Source organism: Haliotis asinina, chromosome 6 (genome assembly GCF_037392515.1).
Source record: "Haliotis asinina isolate JCU_RB_2024 chromosome 6, JCU_Hal_asi_v2, whole genome shotgun sequence".
Taxonomy (NCBI): Eukaryota; Metazoa; Mollusca; class Gastropoda; order Lepetellida; family Haliotidae; genus Haliotis; species Haliotis asinina.
The window spans coordinates 45144849-45168748 of record NC_090285.1 but is presented as its reverse complement, the minus strand read 5'-3'; the positions used below and the strand labels follow the sequence as shown (position 1 = coordinate 45168748).

The window sequence follows — 23900 nt, the reverse complement described above, 5'->3', positions numbered from 1 at the left end:
AAGCTAGGAAACAAACCTTGCAGAGGTAGGAGTTCTTGCATATATATTTTTAAAAGTTTTGAACCTGTCAAGTGGTCTGTATGATTTCCCCCAAATCTTAGACACACTGCGAACATACCGTTACAGTTGGGACCGCTATCTTTGTTGACACTTGCAAGCTCGGTTGTAACAGTGGCTTTGCTGACTGGCTTATTGGGCCGACTCGTAGATGCATCCAGGGTATAGTGGAGACTTATCAGAAAGTATATTCTGTAGATATCGAGGATGCTAGGGATTGGACCAAATACCTTGCATCTTTATTTTCTACTTTCTAGTTTATAATCAAAACGTTTGAGTACAGGATATCAGTTGATGCACTACATGAAAAGTGAATGTAAGGGCCATTGGCATTGTGGTTGGGCCAAGTAAAAACCTCTGATTAGTTTGTGTTTAGTAGTAAGTAATGGTAAACAATCAGTACTTAAATTACAGATATATCATAGCATGTCAGCTTATGACAAATTGTACATATTAATAAATGTGCTGACAGACTGAAAGTTTCACTCCGGAAATTTCTATGAATATGAACCCCTGCATTCAACTAATGAACTGGTAGGGCAAAGTCAACTAAGGTTAGAACTGTTCCCCAGTGGCCTAAGCTGGTCAGTACATGGCAACATGGGATCAATATACTCATGGATTGTTCTTCATAACAATGATCACTGTTTTATCTGATTGAAAATTTTTGATTATTTAGCTTAATAGACAGCTGAACTATTATTGAGTGCAGTGGTAAATGACAAACTAAACACCAAAAACAGACAAGTGAAAACAGTAGATCTGTGATGGAACTGTCAATATGTCTTTACTACCTGGGCCCCATTACGCAAAGTGATTACAGTGCTAAGACCATCATAAGTCAATGTTGAGAGCTATGATTGCTTTGAGGAGTGGGGCTCTGGTGTAAGAAAACGTGCAAAGAAAACATGACTATTGTGTTACATTAAATAGTTTATTTGTTTCATAGAGCATAATTGTACAGATAATAACAGATGATCAACAGAAAAATTCGAATATTTACAAGTCATTTACAAACAATATAATACAATAACTCTCTATTCAGAACTTACAAAACAGATCTAATTCATAAGTAGATTATGCAACAAAATGGTAACCCCCAAGCAAATGACACAAATGAACACAGTTATCACAGTATATACCATCAGGGATAGAACTTCACACTGACACTAATGCCATCTGGAATGTTTCCTCTCGAACATCACAATCATGTGATCTTGCTGGGTTCACCTTCAAATATTGCACAGCTTGAGATGGGACTTAAGGTAAGGGTCCAATTTTACAGAGAAATCTCGGTACACCTCATTTACCTTTCTTCATGCTTTCTGTGAAACCTATCTCATGGATGCTTAAATGAAATGAACTTATTAAAGCAACAATAAAGTTTTATGCTGCGATTATGATTATTCTAGTAATATCATGATATTCTGGGACCCAAACAGGACATGTCAACCCTTATAACCATTAAACCTCTGGACTTCTACCACTGTAATAATGGAATATTATTTCTTGATATTAAAAATTCTGTTGATATTTGATTTAATGTGCCAGGGTATTTTTCATATCCTGTAGTACATATGTTTGTGACAGAGCAGCACTGAGATTTCCGTAAAACGTGGACCTGGATAAGTTAAATGTTTCCTTGGCATATTTGCTGTATATGTACTGGTAAATGGGACTGGAAGAGTGTTCATTAAAAGAGAGCTTTTTTAACAGATATATCATAAATATGGGAAAGGATTTACTCCAGTTGACAGTTTTTTCACAAATAAAAAATGTCAAAGCATGGTGACTGACCGTCATATTGTCTTTATCACCGCAACAGGTGACAGTTCTATAAGAAGTAACTTGATCTGAACCTTGTGAGACAAAACACAGTTAACACTCTACCCAATAAACCACTCTCTCCTTTAAAAACAAGCTCTGGTCTGAGGAAACCTTCTCGTGAAGTCTTCCAGTAAAGTCAACTAGGTATATAAGCAGCCATTTTTTATCACAAATTGGGACACATCAGATTAAGAAACTGGAACCCATCCTCGATATCTAGAGGGTATACATTCTGATAAATCTCCACTATACCTCTGAAAGAGGTAGAAAGAGTTCTTCCATATACCTTTTTAAAGTTTTGGACCTGACAATCTGTCTGTATGGGTAAAATTTCCCCCAAATCCGGGTAGCACTGCGAACAAACCTTCATAGCTGCAACTACTATCCTTGTTGACACTGGCAAGCTTGGAAGTAGCTGCAGCTTAACTGATTGACTACTGTGAGAATGCAAAGCCAGTCAAGAGAGGTAATAAAATTATTGGACTGAGCCGTAGATGCATCCAGGGTATAGTGGAGACTTATTAGAATGCATATCGTGGAACCACACTGATGAGCAAATTTAATAATCTATGGGAAATGTCAGATGTCAATCCTTCCAAACATTTGGGTCTTTGGTGAAATCAGGATACTGTTGAGGATGACTAGATCATTATTGTAGTTCGATCAAAATTACAAATCTGGATAATTTAATTCAAACGTTGTTGACATATACGTGCCAAATGGCCATTAATATAATTATGTATACATTTCTAAAATAAGCACATGGTGTTAGCTTTGCCATTCATTGGTTTGGGGTGAAGCTCTAGGCCGTCTTGCACAAAGTAATCCCAGAGCTATGACTGTCATAAGTCTATGTTTAAGAATGGTAGTTATGATCATAGTAGTGCTGTAACATTAAGGTCACTTTATGCAACTGGCCACTGGTTGAATAATAATGAGTAGTTGGATTTAAGAAGATGATCTTAAAATCATGATTTGGCAAGAATTCACAACATGAACTTGGGAGCAATCAGCTTGAATACATATTCCTATAACACAACCTGAAACTGATGATCAGCTGGACTGAGACTGATGACGCATGATATAATCTAGGAAGTGTCAGTGAAAAAGGAATGACAGTCTGACAGGAAATGGTTTGAAAACTAGACAAGTCAAAAACTGATGGAAAACCATTTCATATTCATTCTGATGGTTGATGGCATATGAAGCATTGAAATACTTTGTTTGGCTACAGTAGAAGCTTGTCATTTATGATGTATTCACACAATAAGGTAATAATTGTACACTTCTACTCAAGTGGATACCTTAACCCTTACACTTTCTGTTCATGCAACAGGCAATAAGGTAATAATTGTACACTTCTACTCAAGTGGATACCTTAACCCTTACACTTTCTGTTCATGCAACAGGCAATAAGGTAATAATTGTACACTTCTACTCAAGTGGGTACCTTAACCATTACAGTTTCTGTTCACGCAATAGGCAATAAGGTCTTAATTGTACACTTCTACTCAAGTAGACACCTTTACCATCACACGTCAGTTCACACTATAAGAGTGGTGCAGGTTCTACCACACACTGTATAAAATAGAGTGTTAAGACAGGCTTGTTGCTGTAACTGATTACATATAAATCTGAGACTGTGATGATTAATTTACAAATTAAAAAATGCAATGTACAAGAAACACAAAGATAGTGCTACAAGACCACAGGTTCCACAACCACATATACTTGGATGTTAGAGCACATATGCTTGGATGTTAGAGCACATATCCAAGGATGTTACAGCACATATGCATGGATGATACAGCACATATGCATGGATGTTACAGTACATATGCAACGATGTTAGAACACATATGCATGGATGTTACAGCACATGCATGGATGTTACAGCACAAGCATGGATGTTACAGTACATATGCATGGATGTTAGAACACATATGCATGGATGTTACAGCACATATGCATGGATGTTACAGCACATGAATTCATATTACAGCTTACATGCTTGGATGTTACATCACATATGCTCGGATGTCAGAACACATATGCATGGATGTTACAGCACATATGTTTGGATGTTACAACACATGCTTGAATGTCACAGCACATGGGCTTGGATGTCAGAGCACATATGCTTGGATGTTATGTATGGATATATATGGCCAGCATACAGAAAAGTAATGTGTTGCATGAGGCGTCTGATAGGGACAAACCAAGTTAGTACAACACACAGATAGTAAGGCAGTGCTGGAAAACTACACATGACAAACTAATAAAGAGAGAACTAATAAAATATTTCAAAGATTGTCAATAATCAAAATGTAGTATACACAATTAAACAGTAAATACAAAATAAATAATATAAAAATGGGCAACAAAGAGTTAAAGGTACGACAATACAATGCACAAAGCCACCCTGACAGAACCCTTTTGGCATCTATACCTGAGATACTAGTCCCCTCTGTGAACAGGTCATTCTAATTTGTCATGGTTGAGGTCAATATCTTGGGGCATAGTAACATGAGCAAACAAAAGCCAGCTGTGGAAATGTCACTACTTGTTGAATCAACAGCATATTGAAAAACTGCTATCTGTTGAACGAAAAGCACATGGAAACATAGTTACAAGTTGAACCAACTCTATGTGGAAACTTGGTTACATGTTGAATCAACAGCACATGGAAACCTAGTTACATGTTGAACTATGAGCACATGGAACTGCTACATGTTGTGCCACAGCTTTCTCAACTCCAGATGTGGAACAACAGCTATGTGTAGAACCAAACCATACTTCCCATAATCAACATATGTTCTATAGCAAATAACAGCACATCAGTATCTTCCTGTTTTGTACAAGTTTGTCCAACACAAGATTTTTTTTTTAAAGTCTTCAACCTTATGATGCATCAGTGATTACCTCAATTAAGAAAGACTAATATTGAAATGTTGGACTTTTTTGATAACTTTGTCACATAAAAAATGGGGTATAAGTTTTGTGCCATTCACAATCTGTTCATGTGAATGGATGTGTGAAGATCTCCTGTCCCTTGTATAAGTTACTGAGCCGGCGCTGAACAGGCCCACACATCAGAGCTAACTGGCTTTCAATGCATTTGGCAGTTTATATACATAAACACACATAAAATTACATTGGCCTGACTGACTTTCAGCACTTTGTGGGATAAGGTGACATGAGGTGAAATACGGTTTAAATAACAAATTCAAACTGGGATAAGGAATGAAAAGACCAGATGATAGAAACAATTCTAGCCGAAATGGAAAGGTGATATTTACAAACATGATTTCATAAACAAACAAATTCGCTCATTTCTGTTTCAATGTAATAAGCAGTCTCACTCTCACCTACCCTCTTCAAATTCAAACGCCTGAAAACATACAACCAATACTAGGGGTTTGGAAATAAACCACATTTGTCACAAAAATACCCTCTATATCTGTGATCTACAATCACAAGGATCATTTGCCAACCTAAAAAACATTCCCACATTAAAATGCCGTACATGATTTCCCCAGTTCTGTGCACCTAGTGAAACTCTAAGTAAAGGTTCTCAACCTAAACACAACACTCAGTCGGCTGTGGCAGAAGATGTTTGTATAACAATACTCCTGGCAAGATCAGTTTTGCTCTTGTTTTGAAGAAAAACCTGCCTTAAATCTTGTGAAAAGACAAAAATTCCACATATGACATGAATAATAGTATATATACTTTTTCAGAAGTCACTTTTATTGCACTAATGTGAAAATGTAAAATTGATACGTTTTTTTAAGTAATATCATTCATTTCCAAAATCATTCTTACATGAATGTATCTTGGATTCCAAATTGGGTGCCCATAAACTTGACATAAAAAATGGGATAAAAACTAATCTGGAATGGTGGTCAATATTAGATGTATTTGAAAATTGTATGTTCAACAACAATTTTTACTTTGTGACAGAAGCTTTGGGGACAAGTATCAAACTCTAAGTAGGTCTTTATTAGCCTATATATCATATGACACAATCACATTCATTGTCAATCATCCTTAACTCATCAGTGTCTTGACAAACACGTCCAAAACTTTACACTGATCTGGCCCTTTAAACGAATAAACAGTATGAATTAATCCTTTTTTTAAAACAAACTCTAACTCATAACCATATCAGTTGTAATATCCATAGCAAAAGATACCATCTGAAGCAATTCAAAGCTGTAAGCTTCGCTTTTATAAAAATAGATCCCAATATTCCTAGATTACTAACAACTAATTCTCTGCATAGTCGACCTTACTGCACCCAGCATCAGTCACATGACAGTCATGTGACATATCATCGGAACGCATCTTCATCACTGTCATATTTACCAGCACCTCGACTTGTCAGTGCTGTTTCTTCATGGTCAGATCTGAAAGACAGTTTGAAGAGGATGACTTTTCAAATTAAATATGATGAAATTTTTTTGACAGTTGAGCAAGGGAGAGAGTCATGACACTATTGCCATCAATGCATCAAAGCATTTAAAGCAATTGTCTCAGTGAGTGAGTGAGTGAGTGAGTGAGTGAGTGAGTGAGTGAGTGAGTGAGTGAGTGAGTGAGTGAGTGAGTGAGTGAGTGAGTGAGTGAGTGAGTGAGTGAGTGAGTGAGTGAGTGAGTGAGTCAGTCAGTCAGTCAGTGGCTGTCCACACTCTCTACCACTTGTTCGTGTCAGTGTGGTATTTGTCAGCTCAACATGAACAAAATACAAGGACAATAATTAGCATGACCTACCCATAGTGGACTTCTTCGTCAGAGTCATTGAGCATAGACAGGGCAGGGTTGTCCTTAAAGTGGGTTTCTGGAACAAGAAATGATAATGTTATAGACTGCAGATACATATGCCTCACATCTTATGGAGTCACACACATTTGAAAAGAATTTCTCACTTGACAATTTCCATTTCAAAATCTTGCCTACTTTTTGTTATGTAGATCGTTTTTTCTATCAAAGTTATGCAAAAATTGCATAGCCATGGGGCAGGGTATGCTGTTCTCACACAGTTGAAATGTGCTGGGAATTCATGAAAAGTTCATTTGGGGCAGATCAATTTAGGAATTTTACTCCTTTTACAGTTTCCAGAAGATGATGAAAGTGTAGATAAGTAAACAGTGCTATATAGTGTAAGTTTTACACTGATTGTTAGTAATATAATGGGTGGGAACACCAGAATTTAACTTCACACTTTAATAAATAGAACAGTAGTGGTATATTTGTGGATATCTGAAACTGTGCCTGTTCAATGTATGTAAGACTGCTGCAATACGATAAATCATGTTTTGCAAAATGGAACTGCTGTCATACATAATCATATTAGTTGTTTGTTGTTAAATGCTGCACTCAGCAATATTCCAGCTATACTATGCCGGTCTGTAAATAACCAAGTCTGGATCAGACAATCCAGTGATCAACAGCATGAGCATCAATCTATGCAGTTGGTATACAGTTATGTTATCCACATTACATAATCTAATGATATAATAGACACTGTGTCTCTATACATCTACTCACCATACATCGCATTTTTGGATGGTGAATACACAAAGGCCATAGTGTACATGTAGAAATTAAGCAAGCCGTAGAAAGACACAAACTCGGCTGAATTCTGATAGTGTGTGGACATCTCAGCTACAAAGTTGTCCTCCAGTACGCCACTGCCAAATCTCAGTACAGTGATAGCTATACTAATGGACAACACGATCAACATCAATGCTGTCATGAACTTGAGGCGAAGGTCTGAAAATCAAGAACAGTATTGTCAACTTACCAGAACAAGTCCACCAACTGAAATTTCACTGGCATCTCTAACTCATCCTGGAAGCATATACCAGGGCTCGATTTGAGAGATGTAAACCTACTTGCACTAGATGCAGCCTAAGATAAAAACCCAGTTGCACCAGCCAATTCCAGTTGCACTGCTTTTATTGCAGTTATTTAGATGTTTTATTCAGGGGTTTACCTGCTCCAAAACATTTTAGCACCTGGTGCAAGTCAGACTAATAACTTGCACTTTGTAATAATGGGCTGCACCAGTGCAAGAAACAAAGCGCTAAAACAAGACCTGCACTTGCTACTGACTGAGAATCAACATGCAAATATACCACTAGTAATGAAATGCTTCATTACTAGTACATTTTAGGTGAGTTTAGTTTTCCATCCCAGTCACTGAGTCAGCAATATTCCAGCTAGTAGCAGTGTGTAAATATTCAATTAAGTGGTCAACAGTATGGGCATCAATCTACGCAACTGGGATACCTAACAATGACATGTGTCAACCACCTCAGCAAGCCTGACCATCCGATCCCTACCGCATCTACATAGTTCCGTACACTGTGAGACTCATGAAACAAGCAGACAATGAGTATGGTTTTATGTCACTTTTAACAATATTCCAGCAATATCATGGCAGGGGACACCACAAATGGGCTTCACACACTGTGTCCACGTGGGAAATGGAACCCAGGTCTGATGTGATGAGGAAATGCTTTGACCGCTACTCAACCGCCCCCATGACACAAGTAGTTGATAGTGACATGGCAAATGGTATTTCTAGTATTTCCAACATTATCTAAATTAGAGTAAGCTCAGCTGAGGCAACGCGAAACAGATTTGTTGATGGCTGTCAAACAACATCTTTGCGATCTTCCAGGCAGCAAAACATCAATTCCAAATCTGAATCCCAGTGGTTGACATAATGAGCAACAAATCATGCTGACTTTGTGCCAACTATATCACAAAATCTGAATATTTTCTCGCACATAAACTTACCAAAGTATGGCATTGATCGCAGCTCAGCATAAGCTCGGATGAGGAGATAGACAAGATATAATAAGTAGATGCCTCCAGTGACAAAGAAAAACACCTTAAAGCCCTGAAACACAAATAAATGGATGATAATACACACACTATCTGGACAGAAAACTGAACAATGCAACTCTGACGCTGCTACATGTATGTTATGAAATGAAATACAAACATTATTTCAAATAACTGCTTGCCTCACCATCTGACTGCCAGATTTTCAAATTCACCTGCCTGAGTCGGGCTAAAATTTAGACATGTATATTACTATTTTCTTGTGGCTAGGTAAGCTTTGTTCAGGGCTGGCAAGTTTTACATTTAACCAGCCCTTTGGTCTGACTGAATTGTTGAGATAACTAATGGTTAATCCCTAGAACAACATAATCTCATCTTAGTGTCAATTTTGCCAAATTTAACAAAAGTTCAAAACGCATTTTCCAAGTGTGTCAGTGTTCACAATGGAAACTGAAAGAATCGGAACCCCCTATTACACATAATATTATGTCCTGGTCTTTATATTTCAAAATTATGCCTGGTCTCAATCCAGGAACTGTGTGTAGGGCTCAATTCAAAAGATGTTAACCTACTTGCACCAGGTGCAACCTAAGATAAAAACCTAGTTGCACCAGACAAATTCCAGATGCACTGCTATCTATTGCAATATGTAATGAGAGAAATATGTGTTAAAATTATTTAGACGTTTTATTCAGAAGTGTGCACACACAAACATTGACTTGTACCTGGTGCAGGTTACCCTACTAACTAGGTTGCACTTTGTAATACTGGGTTGCACCAGTGCAAGTAACACAGCACTAAATGGAGTCCTGGTACTGCTGTGGTGTCATGTGAAGTAATATGTTAAACTGTGGTTTGATAACAGAGGTAGTACCATGAAGTTACTTTTGTCCAGTCTGTAGTAGTAGGTTGGGTCCAGGAGTTCGTTGTACTCCTGCCATGACGCCAGGGTCACGGCCGCGATCCACATCAGGCCCACCACCACCAGCTTGGGCAGGTAGAAACGGATGAACCTACGGTCAGTCTGACAACACAACAATTGAAAGGTTGCCAGATTAGTATGAAGCATTTTGGTCACCTTTCCAGCAGCAGATACTAAACAAGAGTCACCAGAAAATGACAAATTCCCTCGGCCCCCGACAAATTCAAAAGAACAAATCATCTGACAGTAACTTTAAGTCCAACTTGATTTATTTTTTTTACTTATGTCCAAATAATTTCCTTATTAATTAGGGAAAGTACAAATGCCAAAAATCTGCATAGCAAAAGACACCACTTCAAGAGCCCCTTGACATATCTGCCAAGTGTTGTAGAAGGATATTGAACAGTTTTGATTTGTGCTCCGGAAATGAAGTCCACCCTGTCCTTTTGAAATTAAGTCCAAAACGTTTCCATGGAACCCCCCTGAAAAAGTGAAAATGACAAAATTCTGTAAATAACAAAGGGCACCACTTTTGGCTCTGCTGTGTATATCTACCAATTTTTGTTGAAAAATATTGAGCGTTTTTTGAGCTATGCTCATGGCATCGACCACATGACCCCTACACCCACCCATTCTGCAACATTAAAAATGTACAATCCTTTCTCACCAGCTATACCAAACCTCCAAGATGACAACAGCAAGAAGTCACACCCACCTGTCTGACACCATGGTAGATACACAACCAGAACAGCAGCAAGGCACACAGGAAGGAGGCCTGGAAGACACCATCAAACATCCCCGGCACCCAGCTGTTAACAAGGAAAGTCAGGGGGAAGATGGGATCTGCAAACATAACAAAAGGCAAAGTCACAATAATCCCTGCTAAACAACAAAGACATGGAATTTTTCTATGGTAAAACTAAGAAAAGTGATGATTAAAATATGAAAAACTAGTTCCCAAACAGACCTATCTACATGTCTGGTGAAGAAATAGTGTACGGTTTACAGCCCAAGTCAAAATTGTTGCTGAGGAATTGGCTGTCGCAACCTGTTCCAGAAATTACATTGATGAGCGGCAGATGAATGGTGTCCATTTCGATACTGTTTGCAAACTGTTTTGTCCAGGGCAATGAATACTTATAAGCAAGGGCATAATGAGGGTTGTTAATGCAGAGAGTAACCACTCAGAACAGGTCACTTACCATTATACAAGAGAAGCAGAGGAAGAAGAATTGACATCCATTTCTGTTCTATTGACCAGTCTCGCATGGAAAACTTCCGCAATGAGTGTGCAAACATACACTGTAAGCGTACAATAGAATATTGTTAACAAGTGAGCCTCACACAAAGAAACATATTGAAAAATGTCCTTACGGTTGCATGCATTCTCCAAGAATCATGGATATGTGAGATTTGTTTCTTGTGACAGGAATAGACCATCCCAGGGGTATCCAAGATTTGTTAGTCAGTTTGGGCAGGAGCATTTTATACTTCAGAGGGAAGAGTCCTTCAATGTCTGCTCAATCAAATTTTATCTTGCTTATCAATCTGCTAGTCATGTACATCAATGTGCTATAAACAGAAACACCATGTTTCAATTTCAATCCTTCAACCAACATAAATGTCTGGGACTAGATATAAAATGGACAACAAACCCTGTAACATGGCTTCTCTGTCAAGGTTCAGTCTATTATTGAAATCTTCACACAACCTAATAACCATTTAGAGCCATGAATGAACAGTTTTCTTTGATAATCTACAGAAAAAGTGCAACGTAACACTATTCATTTGATCAGGTACTTACAGTGCAGAGGAATGTCAATACGAGGAAGACAAATCGGATCCAAATCTCTATCTGGGTAAAGGAGGTGTTGTAGCTCTTGAACTGAAACACACATCATGAGTTACTCCCTTTCTACTTTCTGGCATAAAGAATGCATCCCATTTTTGTCTATGACAACAGCATGTACTGAGGTATATATAAATATATACCCTACCACCCTTGTGATAATGGTCTGTATATCTGTTGATCAGTTGACATCATTAATAGTGAGTGAGTATGGTTTTACACATCTTTCAGAAATATTCCATCAATATGACATTGGGGGCACAAGAAACAGGCTTCACATATTGTACCCATGTGGGGAATCGACTGGTCTTCCCAATGATAAGCCTACTCTTTAGGCACTAGGCTATCCCACAGCTCTTCAATCATTAATACCACTTGTACAGTGTTAAAGGCTCCTGGAATGTCAGCTTAATATTCACTTCAGTGAAATCCACTGGCACACATCAGAGTCTTACCAATCAATTATAATACAACAACTTTGAAATAAGAATCCTTGATTGGATGACCTTTGGGAGGTCAAGGGACACAACTCTGCAAATGTAATACCTGTGTTAGCATCAGTAGAAAGCACTTCAATTAAGAACTAAGAATGACTTAAGAATGTGACTTACAGTGAATACAATTGATCTGATGTTGAACTTGCTGTTCTCCAAACCATAGAAGCGGACCTGGATGAGATAGTACGCAAAGTCCAGGTAGCCCAGGTGCATCACGATCAGCTCATCACATCTCTACAAACAAAAGATTCCGTCAAACACAGCACAAAAAAATACATCTAAAAACATCATTCTGGTTGTATGGTGTTTGGAATACTTCACCTTGCAAATATATTTACAATGTGGAAGGTGATCATTATACACATGCATTGCTTGATGCATCTACACTGGTATACTTTGTCAGTAAAATCAGCATACAGTCAGTCATATCCTAAATGTGACCTTCACATTCCAACTAAAATCCACAGTTGTCATAGTGACAAATGACCCTACTGTACCTTTCGCGCCCAAAATTTTGGCTTAATGTCACTGTAAGCAATATTTAAGCTGTGTAAAAGTGGTCAATAGATAAAAGACAATCAAGATGTTAATACTATGAACATCAATGAAGGCAAGAATGAAAAAAAAAACCCATCAACATATATCAACCAAGGTAACAAGCCTGCGCGTAGATTTTTGAAGCTCTGTTGGCACTAAGACAGTCATAAGTTAATGTTAATGTATGGTACTTACGACTATCTTAGCGCTTTGAGCTGACCTTCTGATCATATTATTCATTTCTTACAATCAGCAGTTATTACTGATGATAACTCATAGCCATGATTTCCAAAGATGAAACTACAAATTAACTCAGTGCTTGATGCTACCTTGCTACAGCGGAGAAGTCTTGATCGGTTGTGGGGGGTTCCACTAGGGGTGGGATTGGTCACTCGGTCCACGCTCTGGTCATCGCCATTCATGCCGTGGATGATGATGCCCATCATAAACGGCTGCTCAAACCGGGCATCTGAAAGGTTATATTTAGGATTAACACACAAAACAAAATATATTTTCTTTTTTCAGTTTTCCATATACATCCGGTTACTTTTTTTCATATAAAATCATCTTTGACACTGAATGAACTGATTAACATCATTGTGAAACATGAAAACATCTCTTGGTCTATGCAGAGGTTAAAAATATATATATGAAGCACATAAAGAAACTGTGCATACAAAAACTTAACATCTAAATTTATCAAACCTGTGTACACACATAAGGACTGAAACTCAGAGATTGGTGACATGTACCCAACATGCATGCTCGTGCCATGTTCCTTGATGTCAGTGGTTTCGTCCTTGAGACATGCAATACATTGTTGCATGTGCGTTCCTTGAAAGAGATAGAAAGCAAATGAATGCCACCTAATACTGTCACTTTGGAAAGCTCAATCCGTCCTTGCAATCGTTCAAAAACTTAAACGGTTATTGAAACACATAGCATGCCAAGGCTATTGTCTGCATGTCACAAGGCCACTGGGATGGTCTGTGGGGCAATGTCTCAACGACAAGTGGTTGCACATTTTCACTGCCACTGGAACACCATTTTTGCAAGGGTGTGATGCTGCCAGAGCACAAATGACATCACCGATCGGCCACATTTTGGAGATCCACGGGTAACAACGCAAAGACAGGACAGATGGATAAGGATGACCCATCTTCGCCACAGGTTTCAGACTGCAGTGATGACTGCCTGAAAGGTTCCAAGGACTTCGCCGCATTCACCCCAACACAGCTCGACAATGTTTATGCCATCACAGAATGAGACCACAATGTCTCACCATACAACTTATCCTGGCACAACATCATTGACAAGCTTGCCGAATGTGGTGCTGAAATCATGCCCGCAGACCCCTGTTTTTGTGGAGAAATGTTTTTACAGATAAGTCTAGGTGTAACATTTCCCATAGTGATGGATGCTAACGTGTACATAGATGCGTTGGAGAACATTATGAACAGGCCTGTGTCTTGGAGAGGAATCGCTTTGGGACGAGATGGAATTGACATCTATGTTATCTTCCTCATCTGCCAGATAACGTTCTTGACCTTGCAACAGAACTTGAGAGAATCTCACATCCCACAAACCTTCCTTGTACGTTTGATAGGCTCTATGCATCATCGATGCACTGCTGTTCTCAGTGGCGATGGTGGACATACCCGTTATTGAACTTGTGGTCGTTTGACCTTGTCCTGCTTGTGGACTCATGACGTCATTGTGATTGACTTTTCAATTGAAATTCTACCAACTTGTTATGGTCTCATGATCCCTCCATCAAAGTTCATATGTACCTTTGACATTGTTATCATACTTATCAACTTGGATAATATTTTGTCAATGCACTGTTTCTATATGTGGCTAGTATATTTAAAAGCCACTTGCCACAGGGCAAGTGACTTTAAGAAAGTAACTTTAACGACAAATTCCACTTACCCTGATTTTTATGACATAATCATGATGATGAAATTATGAAAGAGGCGATCAACATGGTATTTGATCCTAATGTTTACTGGACCATTTATCAAAAAGTGTTAAAGAAATGACAGCCAAGAAAAATAATCCTACTTAATTACTGCGAAATTAAATAGCTACATTTTGAGCAGACATGAAATGAAATCCAATTTTATTTGCAGTGTGAAACCGTAAACTGCAATTATCTAGTATCTTACGGACAAGTAAGATACCATTATTTGATTGACTAAAATGAAAACTGACTTGTCGCGGGTGTCAGGCATTGGGAGGTTTTAACCCCTGCTACATGGTATCGATACATAAGTGTGTGGGAATCGAAACTGGATATTCAGGATGACAAGGGGACATTTTAACCATACTACTACTCAGCTACAACATCAATCAACTATGAGTGAATTAGTTTTATGCCACACTCAGCAATATTACTGCTAAATGGCAGCAGCCTGTAAATAATTGAGTTTGGACCAGACAATAACAAAAGAACTTCCTCAGTAGAAATGGAAGTATATGAATAAAGACTATATCAATTGATTGAGTGGGTTCTGTTTTACATCAATATGGCCAACGTATGATTCTTGCTTTGTAACACTGCAACATCATGTACATTGGGTGATCTTTGATTTCTGACACTAATTTGATTTGTTCAAATATTGTGGTGTTATCAGACTAAACTGAGACTTACCTCCTTTGTTGTCTGTGACGATGTCGGCTGTGAGCCACAGCTGTTGGTGGAAGGTAGACATGGGAGGAGACTTGAGATAGAAGGGTCCACTCTGAATTATAACAAGATACATGATGGGCTGAAGCATGGTACCTTCCACATCGCAGACACTTTTAAGCACTGATATTTTTACCTTCATCTATCCATCCATACTCACATCAATCATTGCTATTACAAATAACTGTCACCTATATAACGGTAGAAAATGCAATAAACATTGACAGAGCTAATGTTCAAACTAACATTGAAGTCTGTAAATAATAGGCTTAAAGGCTTCTAGTCTATATTTTTATCAGTAATTAATCTGGAAAATTGCATCACCTGGCTGACTGTTGCCTTCACTCAAAACTAGACAGATCCCGGTAAATAGAGAATCTCACCTAAGTGTCAAATGATATCAAATACATCAACGCGAGTTGATAAAGTAACAAATATCTAAGACTTGCCAAGGATCTCTTTATCTTTATCAATGAGGGTTGATATAATTGATATCAGTAGACAAGATGGTGAGATTGTACTTATCATCCTAAATCATTCATCATTAGTTTTTTATGAAAGACGTACATCTCTGAACACCACTGCTATTAGACTTGCAGTGCAGCATTAAGCTCATGACATCACAGCATTGTCAAGGCATTGTGCAAAATCAAAACAATATCTCCTATGAGAAACCATCTGATCTCACACATGCGATATCTCCTGTGGAACACAGTTTTAGATGATATATTCCTGTCCTATCCCATTGTGTTGCAAAGCAGAGTATGGGGCTTGATATTTACATTTCAGGACTGTTCCTTTGGCCACAGCCTAGTTTTTCTTTATCCCTGGTTCATATGAAGCTTTGGGTTAGGACAGGAGTTTTGCAACACTGTTGCTGCAAAGCATAGTCAACGGGAAAGGGTGGTTGATGCACGTCATTATATCCAAGATGCATACATGAATGCTCATTATGTCCATTAGTGCCTGTTCCAGACTTGATTATATATAAACTGTCATCATAAAGCAGGAAATTTAGACTGTGTTGTGACAAGTGATTTCCTTCATAGTGCAAACTTTCAGAATATATGCATATTGTAATGTTCTGGTATGTTTTCTAGACTGTGTTGTGACAAGTGATTTCCTTCATAGTGCAAACTTTCAGATTTGAGAATATATGTATATTTTAATGTTCTGGTATGTTTAATCAGATTCTGACATTTCCAGCTTCAAACACCCTCAATGTCTCACAGGAAGAATTTTCAGAAGAATGCAGAAAATATAATGTGACAAATCATCAAACACATGATATAAGAGTGTTACCTTTGTGTCATTAGGTCTAGGGGTGAGGGAAGAGCTGTCCTTGGAGACATTGTCTGTGATGGGTGGTCCAGCTATACCAATAAGGATGCTGATACCGAAGCACACAAAGAGTGAGATGAACACGAGAACAAACTGCCTCTTGTTGAGGGCATACAGTCGCATCTGGACTGACCTGAAACATCAAGTAGTTATATCTTGTGAGACAAGTATGCTGAATCAAGTATTTTCAGTCACATTGTGTGTGATGTAATGACAGTTAAGTATCGTGACTCAAGTACAGAAAATTAATTATTTCTTGACTCAAATACTGAGAGTCAAACAGTATGAGGTAAATGACTAAATTTAGTTTTACAAAATATTTATCAAGATTCTAGCAACATCACGGCAGAAGGCACCTGAAGTGGACTTCACACAATGCACCCATTTGGAGAACTAAACCCTGGTATTCAATGTGATGAGCAAATGCATTATTTGCTAGGATACCCCACCAGCCTGTGAGATAAGTACTGAGGATTATGTACTATAAGTCAATCACCATGATTAAAGTACCAAGAATTGAGGATCACATGTCAATTACTGCTTGACAAATACTGAGAGTCGTCGCTGTTGTAAGTCAAGTGTGTGAGTCAAGTCCAAAGTGTTTCAAACAGGCAGGCTTTTGCTAATCCCTGTAGTTATATCAGCTAATATCAGTATGTTCAGCATACAAATGGATGAGAGCAAAAATCAATGCCATGTGATCATACTCAAACAAAGTCCCAGTTTTCATTTGAGATGGCTTGTCAGGAATTCTGTCCCAGTAACTCTAAGGATGTAGGAGATTGAGAACCAGTTCCCACATAGCTGTGTGAATGAGTAAGTTTAGTTTTACCCTGCACACAGCAATATTCCAGCTATATGACGGCGGTCTGTAAATAATCGAGTCTGGACTAGACAATCCAGTGATCAACAACATGAGCATCGATCTGCGCAATTAGGAACCAATGACATGTATCAACCAAGTCAGCATGCCTGACCGTCCGATCCCGTTAGTCGCCTCTTATGACAAGCAAAGTTGTCTTTATCTTCATGTGTAACTGGGTTATGTGAGGGGAGGGTTGGAGCCTAAACAGAACATGGCAAACAACTAAACTTTAGTGACACACAGATAAGTAACTATTACATAATTCATTATTTTCAGTGAGAATGTGTGAGTGAGTTTACATTTATGTTGAACTCAGCAATATTCCAGCCATATGTTTAAAGTCCCCAGTAACATTTGGTTTTGAAAATACAAATATCAGACATTCTCGTCTGAGAGAACAATTTTCACCTGAAATGGCCTCTGATGGAGATGTCGACAAAGCCTGTGTATGTAAAGTCTGTTTGTGTATTTGTGTGTGTCTGTGTGCAAGTTTTGGCTTCCATGCATGTTGGTGCCATGTTAATATCAATATTTTTGATACAGGCCATGAAAAATGGTTGATACAAAAATTCAACCATAAAATGTCAATATGTTGCATTTTTCACGCATAAAATTCGTTATTTTCCATTAGAGAAAAGGTACAAATTTCCATATAAATCAAGGCGTTTTGGACATTAATAAATAAAATGTAAAAGTAAATCTCTCTGCGCTCGACCCACATTTTTTTAAAAAGCGATGCGAAACATGAATATTTTTTATGTGGCCTTACTGTGATATTGGCATCTCATAGGTCATATGTCCTGACTTTAAAATTCCAAGAACAATGATATATCTTTGACTGTAATTCAGCATGTGACATTGTAATAAACCACATTTCTTTTTCTCTTCTTCATATTGAACTATATGTGTAGTTAACAGCTGCTACCACTCTGGAATCAATCTGTACCTGATATCATGTGTTCTCTCACGTGTGCTATTATAATGACAAAGACGTCTTTAATACACACATTTAATGATTATTGATTAAGACAAGCAGCACATTGGGTTAGTAGTTTGTTACTCTAACTACACCTGTAAGTTGTATGTCACAGGTCTGAATGATGTCTTACACTGAACTGATCATGAGATCTTAATAATCCAGCAATATCATGGCAGTTGCCACCAAAATCTTCAGAAATTATACCCATGAGGTGAAACGAAACCTGGTTTTTGGTGTGATGAGCAAAGGCTTTAACCACAAGACTACCTCATGGTTTGAGCAAGAACGATGGCATCATATATAATGTGTCAGATCAACTACCCTGTCCAGTGGATCAGGGATTTTCATTCCAGGATTCCTTGGGAGTATACAACCTAAGCTCTCTGTGAGAAAGCTTCAGTGCTGAGAAATTCATAGGGTGTTGTGCTACGATGGCTAAAATATATATTTTGGATATCCTGGGAAAGTTACCCTTCCAGGGAGTAGGAGAGTGCGGCTAAGCCAGAAGATATGGTGAATAATTACTGGGAAGCAATGCCAGAAGATATGGTGAATAATTACCGGGAAGCAATGTGTACAGATTATTTTACAGTCATTTATCTTAAAAGCATCCAGAGTTAATGTCAGATAATCTTTACCCAAAACATTGCATGTTTAGAACTTTATTTAAGTGGACTGAGAAGCAGTGTTCACGAATAGTGATTTAAAATGACAGGACATTGGGTCCTGTAAGTTTCGGATGTCTGTCTTACCCAATGAAAATTCACAGGACCCATAGAACAGAAATTAAACTCACATTTCCGACTTAACATTTCTTATGATGTCATGTGCATGGAAAATTATTAACAAATGTAAAATTCATAAGCAGCAAACAAGTGTCATGTGTCACACATGACAACTTCAGTCAAAGTCACTGTGATATATACAGTCAGACATTGGGGCTGGCAGGTTGTAGACTTCCACCATACCATCAGCAAATCTGCAGAATTTGTCAGAGGGTCAGACACTATTCGTGAACACTGGAGAAGATGTATTTAATTAGAAAAACGTAAGTGCATCAATTAAGAATATCAAGAACATCAATGATGCTGAACCATCATAAACATATTTGTTATGGCAGATGCACAGGCTAGAGTTAACTTCCCCGAACCAGTTCCAGCAGGAAAGTCACTTTATTTGCTAGAAACAAGTTTCGCCCAAAGGTAGCGATACATGGATTTCTGGAGTCAGTGAGTGAGTTAAGTTTTATGCTGCACTCAGCGATATTCCAGCTATATGGCGGCAGTCTGGAAATAACCAAGTCTGGACTAGACAATCCAGTGATTAATGACATGAGCATCGATCTGCACAATTGGGAACCGATGACATATGGCAACAAAGTCAGCGAGCCTGACCACCTGATCCTGCTAGTCGCCTCTTACAAGCACAGTCGCCTTTTATAGCAAGCATGGGTTTGCTGAAGGCCTATTCTACCCCCCACCTTCACGTGTCAGGTTACTGGAAGTGCAGAGAGGCCAGGTGTTCTGCCCAGATCATGACAACAGGATACGGACTTCAGGCAGTGGAGCACAACTATGATCATTTGGATCCAAACTTTGTCTTCCAGTTGAATGCTTTCAAGGACAAGTTCATCCACTGTGACAAGATGGCCCCAAAGAAATGTGCCAAAATCTACAAAATCATCTGTCTCCTGATGAGGGAGCAATAGCTGACAGAAATGAAGCTACAACAGTCTACAGGATCATAGACTCTTGACTTTGAACCCTGAAGGCTGATCTTGTGAACAACATCATTGAGGACTTCACCTACACAGACCATGTGTCCAAACTAATTTAACTTTTGTGAACTTAAAGGGACAGTGGTCTGTTACTGTGATGAAAACCTGGAACAGGTTCATATCGTGTTAGTATGGAAATTATAAATATTATAAATTTGATGTCAAATTAAAGATGAAGTATATGAAGAATAGACCTGAAAAATAACTTTATTTACATTTTCATATGTGCCCAAGTTAAAGAATGTTCATGTTAATCCTGTTTTCCTTGCAATATGTGTGACCCACCAAGTGAAGCGTGCGAGGCTAATTGAAGCACTGCTAAGGCTACACTCATCCAACTGAGAAATGCCATGACTTCAGTTTTCACATCCTTGAACCATTGATCACAAAATCAGTCCAACAATTGATCTATCAATGAACTCTGGAGACTAAATGATGTTCGTAAACATGAATCGACAAATTAATCTTCAAAAGTATGTTTCTGATACATCAAGACTTACAAATCAGACTCGTAACTGCAGTGTAAACAACATATGTCTGATGCATGTCTTATCATGCAGTATCATCGATCATCTTTATAGTAGTATCAATCGGTGCACGTTTCATTTTCACATTTCATTCGCACATTGTTATGACTGTGTCCTGTTACTGTGCACATGAGTTTTGTGGTGGGGAATTGATTTTGTGACAGACTATAGATTATTTACACTTGCATAAACCTGACTCATGGATACAAGAGAAGTGCACGATTTCATTTTGCACACTCACTGCTTATTTTACTCATTGATTCAGCAAATTTCACATAATCTAAAGGCAGGATCTTAGCCGCCTTTAGAAACTATCCCCAGTCAAGCTGTCAAACATGGCCACCCCTTACGCTGAAGATACTATTTTAACCTTTCTAAATGAAAGTAGTTACTGGAACTACACATTGACAACAGTAGCCTGGGATGATTTATAAATCTACTGAGGACTAAATAAGTGTTTGCAAAGATAAAGCAGTCTTGACCGTTTTCAGTGACAGTTTCCTCATTCACAAAAGTGAATACAGTAGGTAATCTAGATATATGTAACATATGAACAATGATCTAGTTACAACAATATACTGACAGTGGGGTAATGTCGTATACAATGTACACATGAGTCTATCTTACGTTTAGTCGAAAGGAAAGACAAGCAGAAGTAAGTACCACGAAAATAGGGGACGTTTCCTACATCAGTCCGGGAATCTACCTAATGGCATAATGTAGGAAAATTATGAGTTCTTATGCCCTGTTAGATAATTACAAAATATGTAAACACTGTATGTAAATAAAATACTTCAGAACACGGCACTTACGATTCAATTTCACGTGCCATGTTGGCATGTTTTGTTTTGCTACACCAATTTCTTTTGACGCATGCGCTTTTCAACCGGAACAAGACAAGCTCCACGTGACAGCAGACGACGCAAGTTAATAAATCGATCAGCTGTCGTTTATGAATCACATATGAGTGATCCCCCAAAATAGGAGCCGAACAAATGCGTATCTATTAATTGCAATACATTTCATATCGGTTTATCTGTTTTGTTGAGCCCTTTCATCAAGATTTAGTTTGTGAATAAGCAGATCGAATCAGGACAGGGACCGTGAATCTCAGGGCTGCACAACATCAATTACGGCTCGCAATTATTGATTGATAACCGAAAGGGGGAAAATACTCAGTTCCAAAATGGTTGTAATGAAATATATAAAATAATGAAAGTATATAATCAGTCCTTCACGACAAAACCAGGTAATAATGTTTTGTCCAAGACGTGGTGTTGATGGAGGCGGTGGGTTGCCCTATGCAGACATACAATGTGTGAAGCCCTTTTGGGGTCCCATCTGCCTTGCTGAAATATTCTTAAAAGTGGGCTAAAATCCGACCCATTCCGTCAATATATTAGCCGATGGTATTATTTCATAAACATCCAAAGGGTTGATTTGTTTGATAGGCATTTCGTATAATGAGTGGGTGAGTGAGTGAGTATGGTTTTACGCTGTTTTTAGTAATATTCCACCAACATCAGGCCGGGAATAACAGATATGGGCTTCATGCATTGTACCCAAGTGTGGACTCGAAACCGGGTCTTCACCTTGAGGAACGGACGCGCTTTAACCATTATGCTACCCCATCGTCCCATTTCGTAGAATGACACAAATTAAACATGAACAAATAATATGAGCTGCTAATAACATAGTCTAGTATTGTCTAGTACTGTTATCCGTAAAACGTGTCAGCTTTGCTACAGGCCGTGCGCGTTGGCCTACTTAATTTCTTCTATATCGTGTGCACAAAGAAAATGGCATCATCGTCGATCATCATCAAGAATAAATAGCATTGCACTATGGGACGGTAGAGTCGGCCTTGAAACAATTAACAGTGACTGATTACGAAAAATGACATAATTATGTTTGTGATAAGGATTTAGGACTGTTGGTATTGTTAACACCAAGGACATACAGTGGAAATCATTGGTCCAAGCTCATTACCGCGATGACACCTTTCATTGAACAATAGTTGTCACCTCTCCCTCAGGCAGATGTCGTGGAATGATCTATTGTAAACAGCTTAATGAAGTACACAGGGCTCCTCGTCAACATCACAAGTAAACCAGAAATATATACAGGAGCTAAATGTAAACCAGAAATATGATAGAACTTGGTCATTTGATCAGTGGTATGTTTCAGCTATGAAACGTAACGGGCAGCCCTACAAAATAGGAGCATTACACCAAGGAGGACTATTAATGTTCGCTTGCAAGAACAAACATTAGTTTCAAACAAAGACAATGTATATTGAAAATATACATGAAAAACTGACAATTATTTTAAAGTAATAGAAGAAATATTTTGTAAATAAACCACAAAAGTTATCCCCGATTCATAAACCGCTGATAATTTGACCTAGGAAAACAGGCAGTTTAAAAAGAAGATAAATGTGCGCACCTGCATGTATATGTGTGCTTATACTACTTAAAGAGCATATGAATAATGATATAACAGGTTAACTTCAGAATACAAATTACACCGTGACGTATTGCAACATAACATTGTAAACTGAAAGATACAAGTGTTCTGTCACTGTGTTCTGATCTGTGTAAACTTACGTATGAAATGACATTGCAAAGATATCACAGTATGACTGTTTACCTCAAAAATGTCTACACATCGATGGGCAACAATGGACCTGTTAAACATAAATATACAATGACACATACCACGCTAAATATATATAAAGTATAATGATGTCATCTCACAGAAGCGTCCAATAAGAATATGTATTTCTTATACCAATAAAATATAACCAACATCAAGACGGTAAAAACGTATAATGTTAAATACTATTACATCTATCCCATAACATATATACACACCCCTGGCACAACGCCAGTATATTCAAAGAGTATACCCGGAATATTTCCTTTCTGTATGGGAAAGATCGTTGATTGCTGTTTTATCTTTAAGCACGAAGAAAAGTTGAATACTTCAAATAACCATAATGTGGTATGTTTATTGTCAGCATTAGGGGTGTTCTTACCTTTCACAGCGGTCATGGTGATACGACGGCGCAATATGCTTAGCGAAAGCGCTGAAGAAATCTGAAAATTGGGTGAGAAACGCTCGGACCTTGTTTGGCCAGCTCGGTGTGGAGAACGAGAACGTATAGTTGTCCATCTCTTAT

At 38.2% G+C, this 23900-nt stretch overlaps 1 protein-coding gene across 1 annotated transcript; it reads right to left on the bottom strand.

Annotated features, from left to right (window-relative positions):
• Positions 1-977: 977 nt before the first annotated feature.
• LOC137286415 (transmembrane protein 181-like) lies at positions 978-21601 on the bottom strand. Its single transcript, XM_067818268.1, has 13 exons — positions 21532-21601; positions 16533-16704; positions 15195-15285; positions 12871-13010; positions 12119-12238; positions 11463-11543; positions 10861-10960; positions 10374-10501; positions 9611-9760; positions 8689-8791; positions 7432-7656; positions 6655-6721; positions 978-6293 (listed from the first exon to the last, which is right to left on the bottom strand). Exons 1-13 carry the CDS (start codon positions 21549-21551, stop codon positions 6218-6220), a joined length of 1473 nt encoding a protein of 490 aa, XP_067674369.1. The 5' UTR covers positions 21552-21601; the 3' UTR covers positions 978-6217.
• Between the last annotated feature and the right edge of the window lie 2299 nt (positions 21602-23900).

Coding starts and splice junctions, on each gene's coding strand:
- LOC137286415 (XM_067818268.1), bottom strand. CDS start 21,551: ATGGCACGTGAAATTGAATC. Junction 12,239..12,870: donor GACTTCTCCGCTGTAGCAAG/GTAGCATCAAGC, acceptor TTTTGTTTGTAG/AGATGTGATGAGCTGATCGT. Junction 11,544..12,118: donor TCAGATCAATTGTATTCACT/GTAAGTCACATT, acceptor TGTGTGTTTCAG/TTCAAGAGCTACAACACCTC.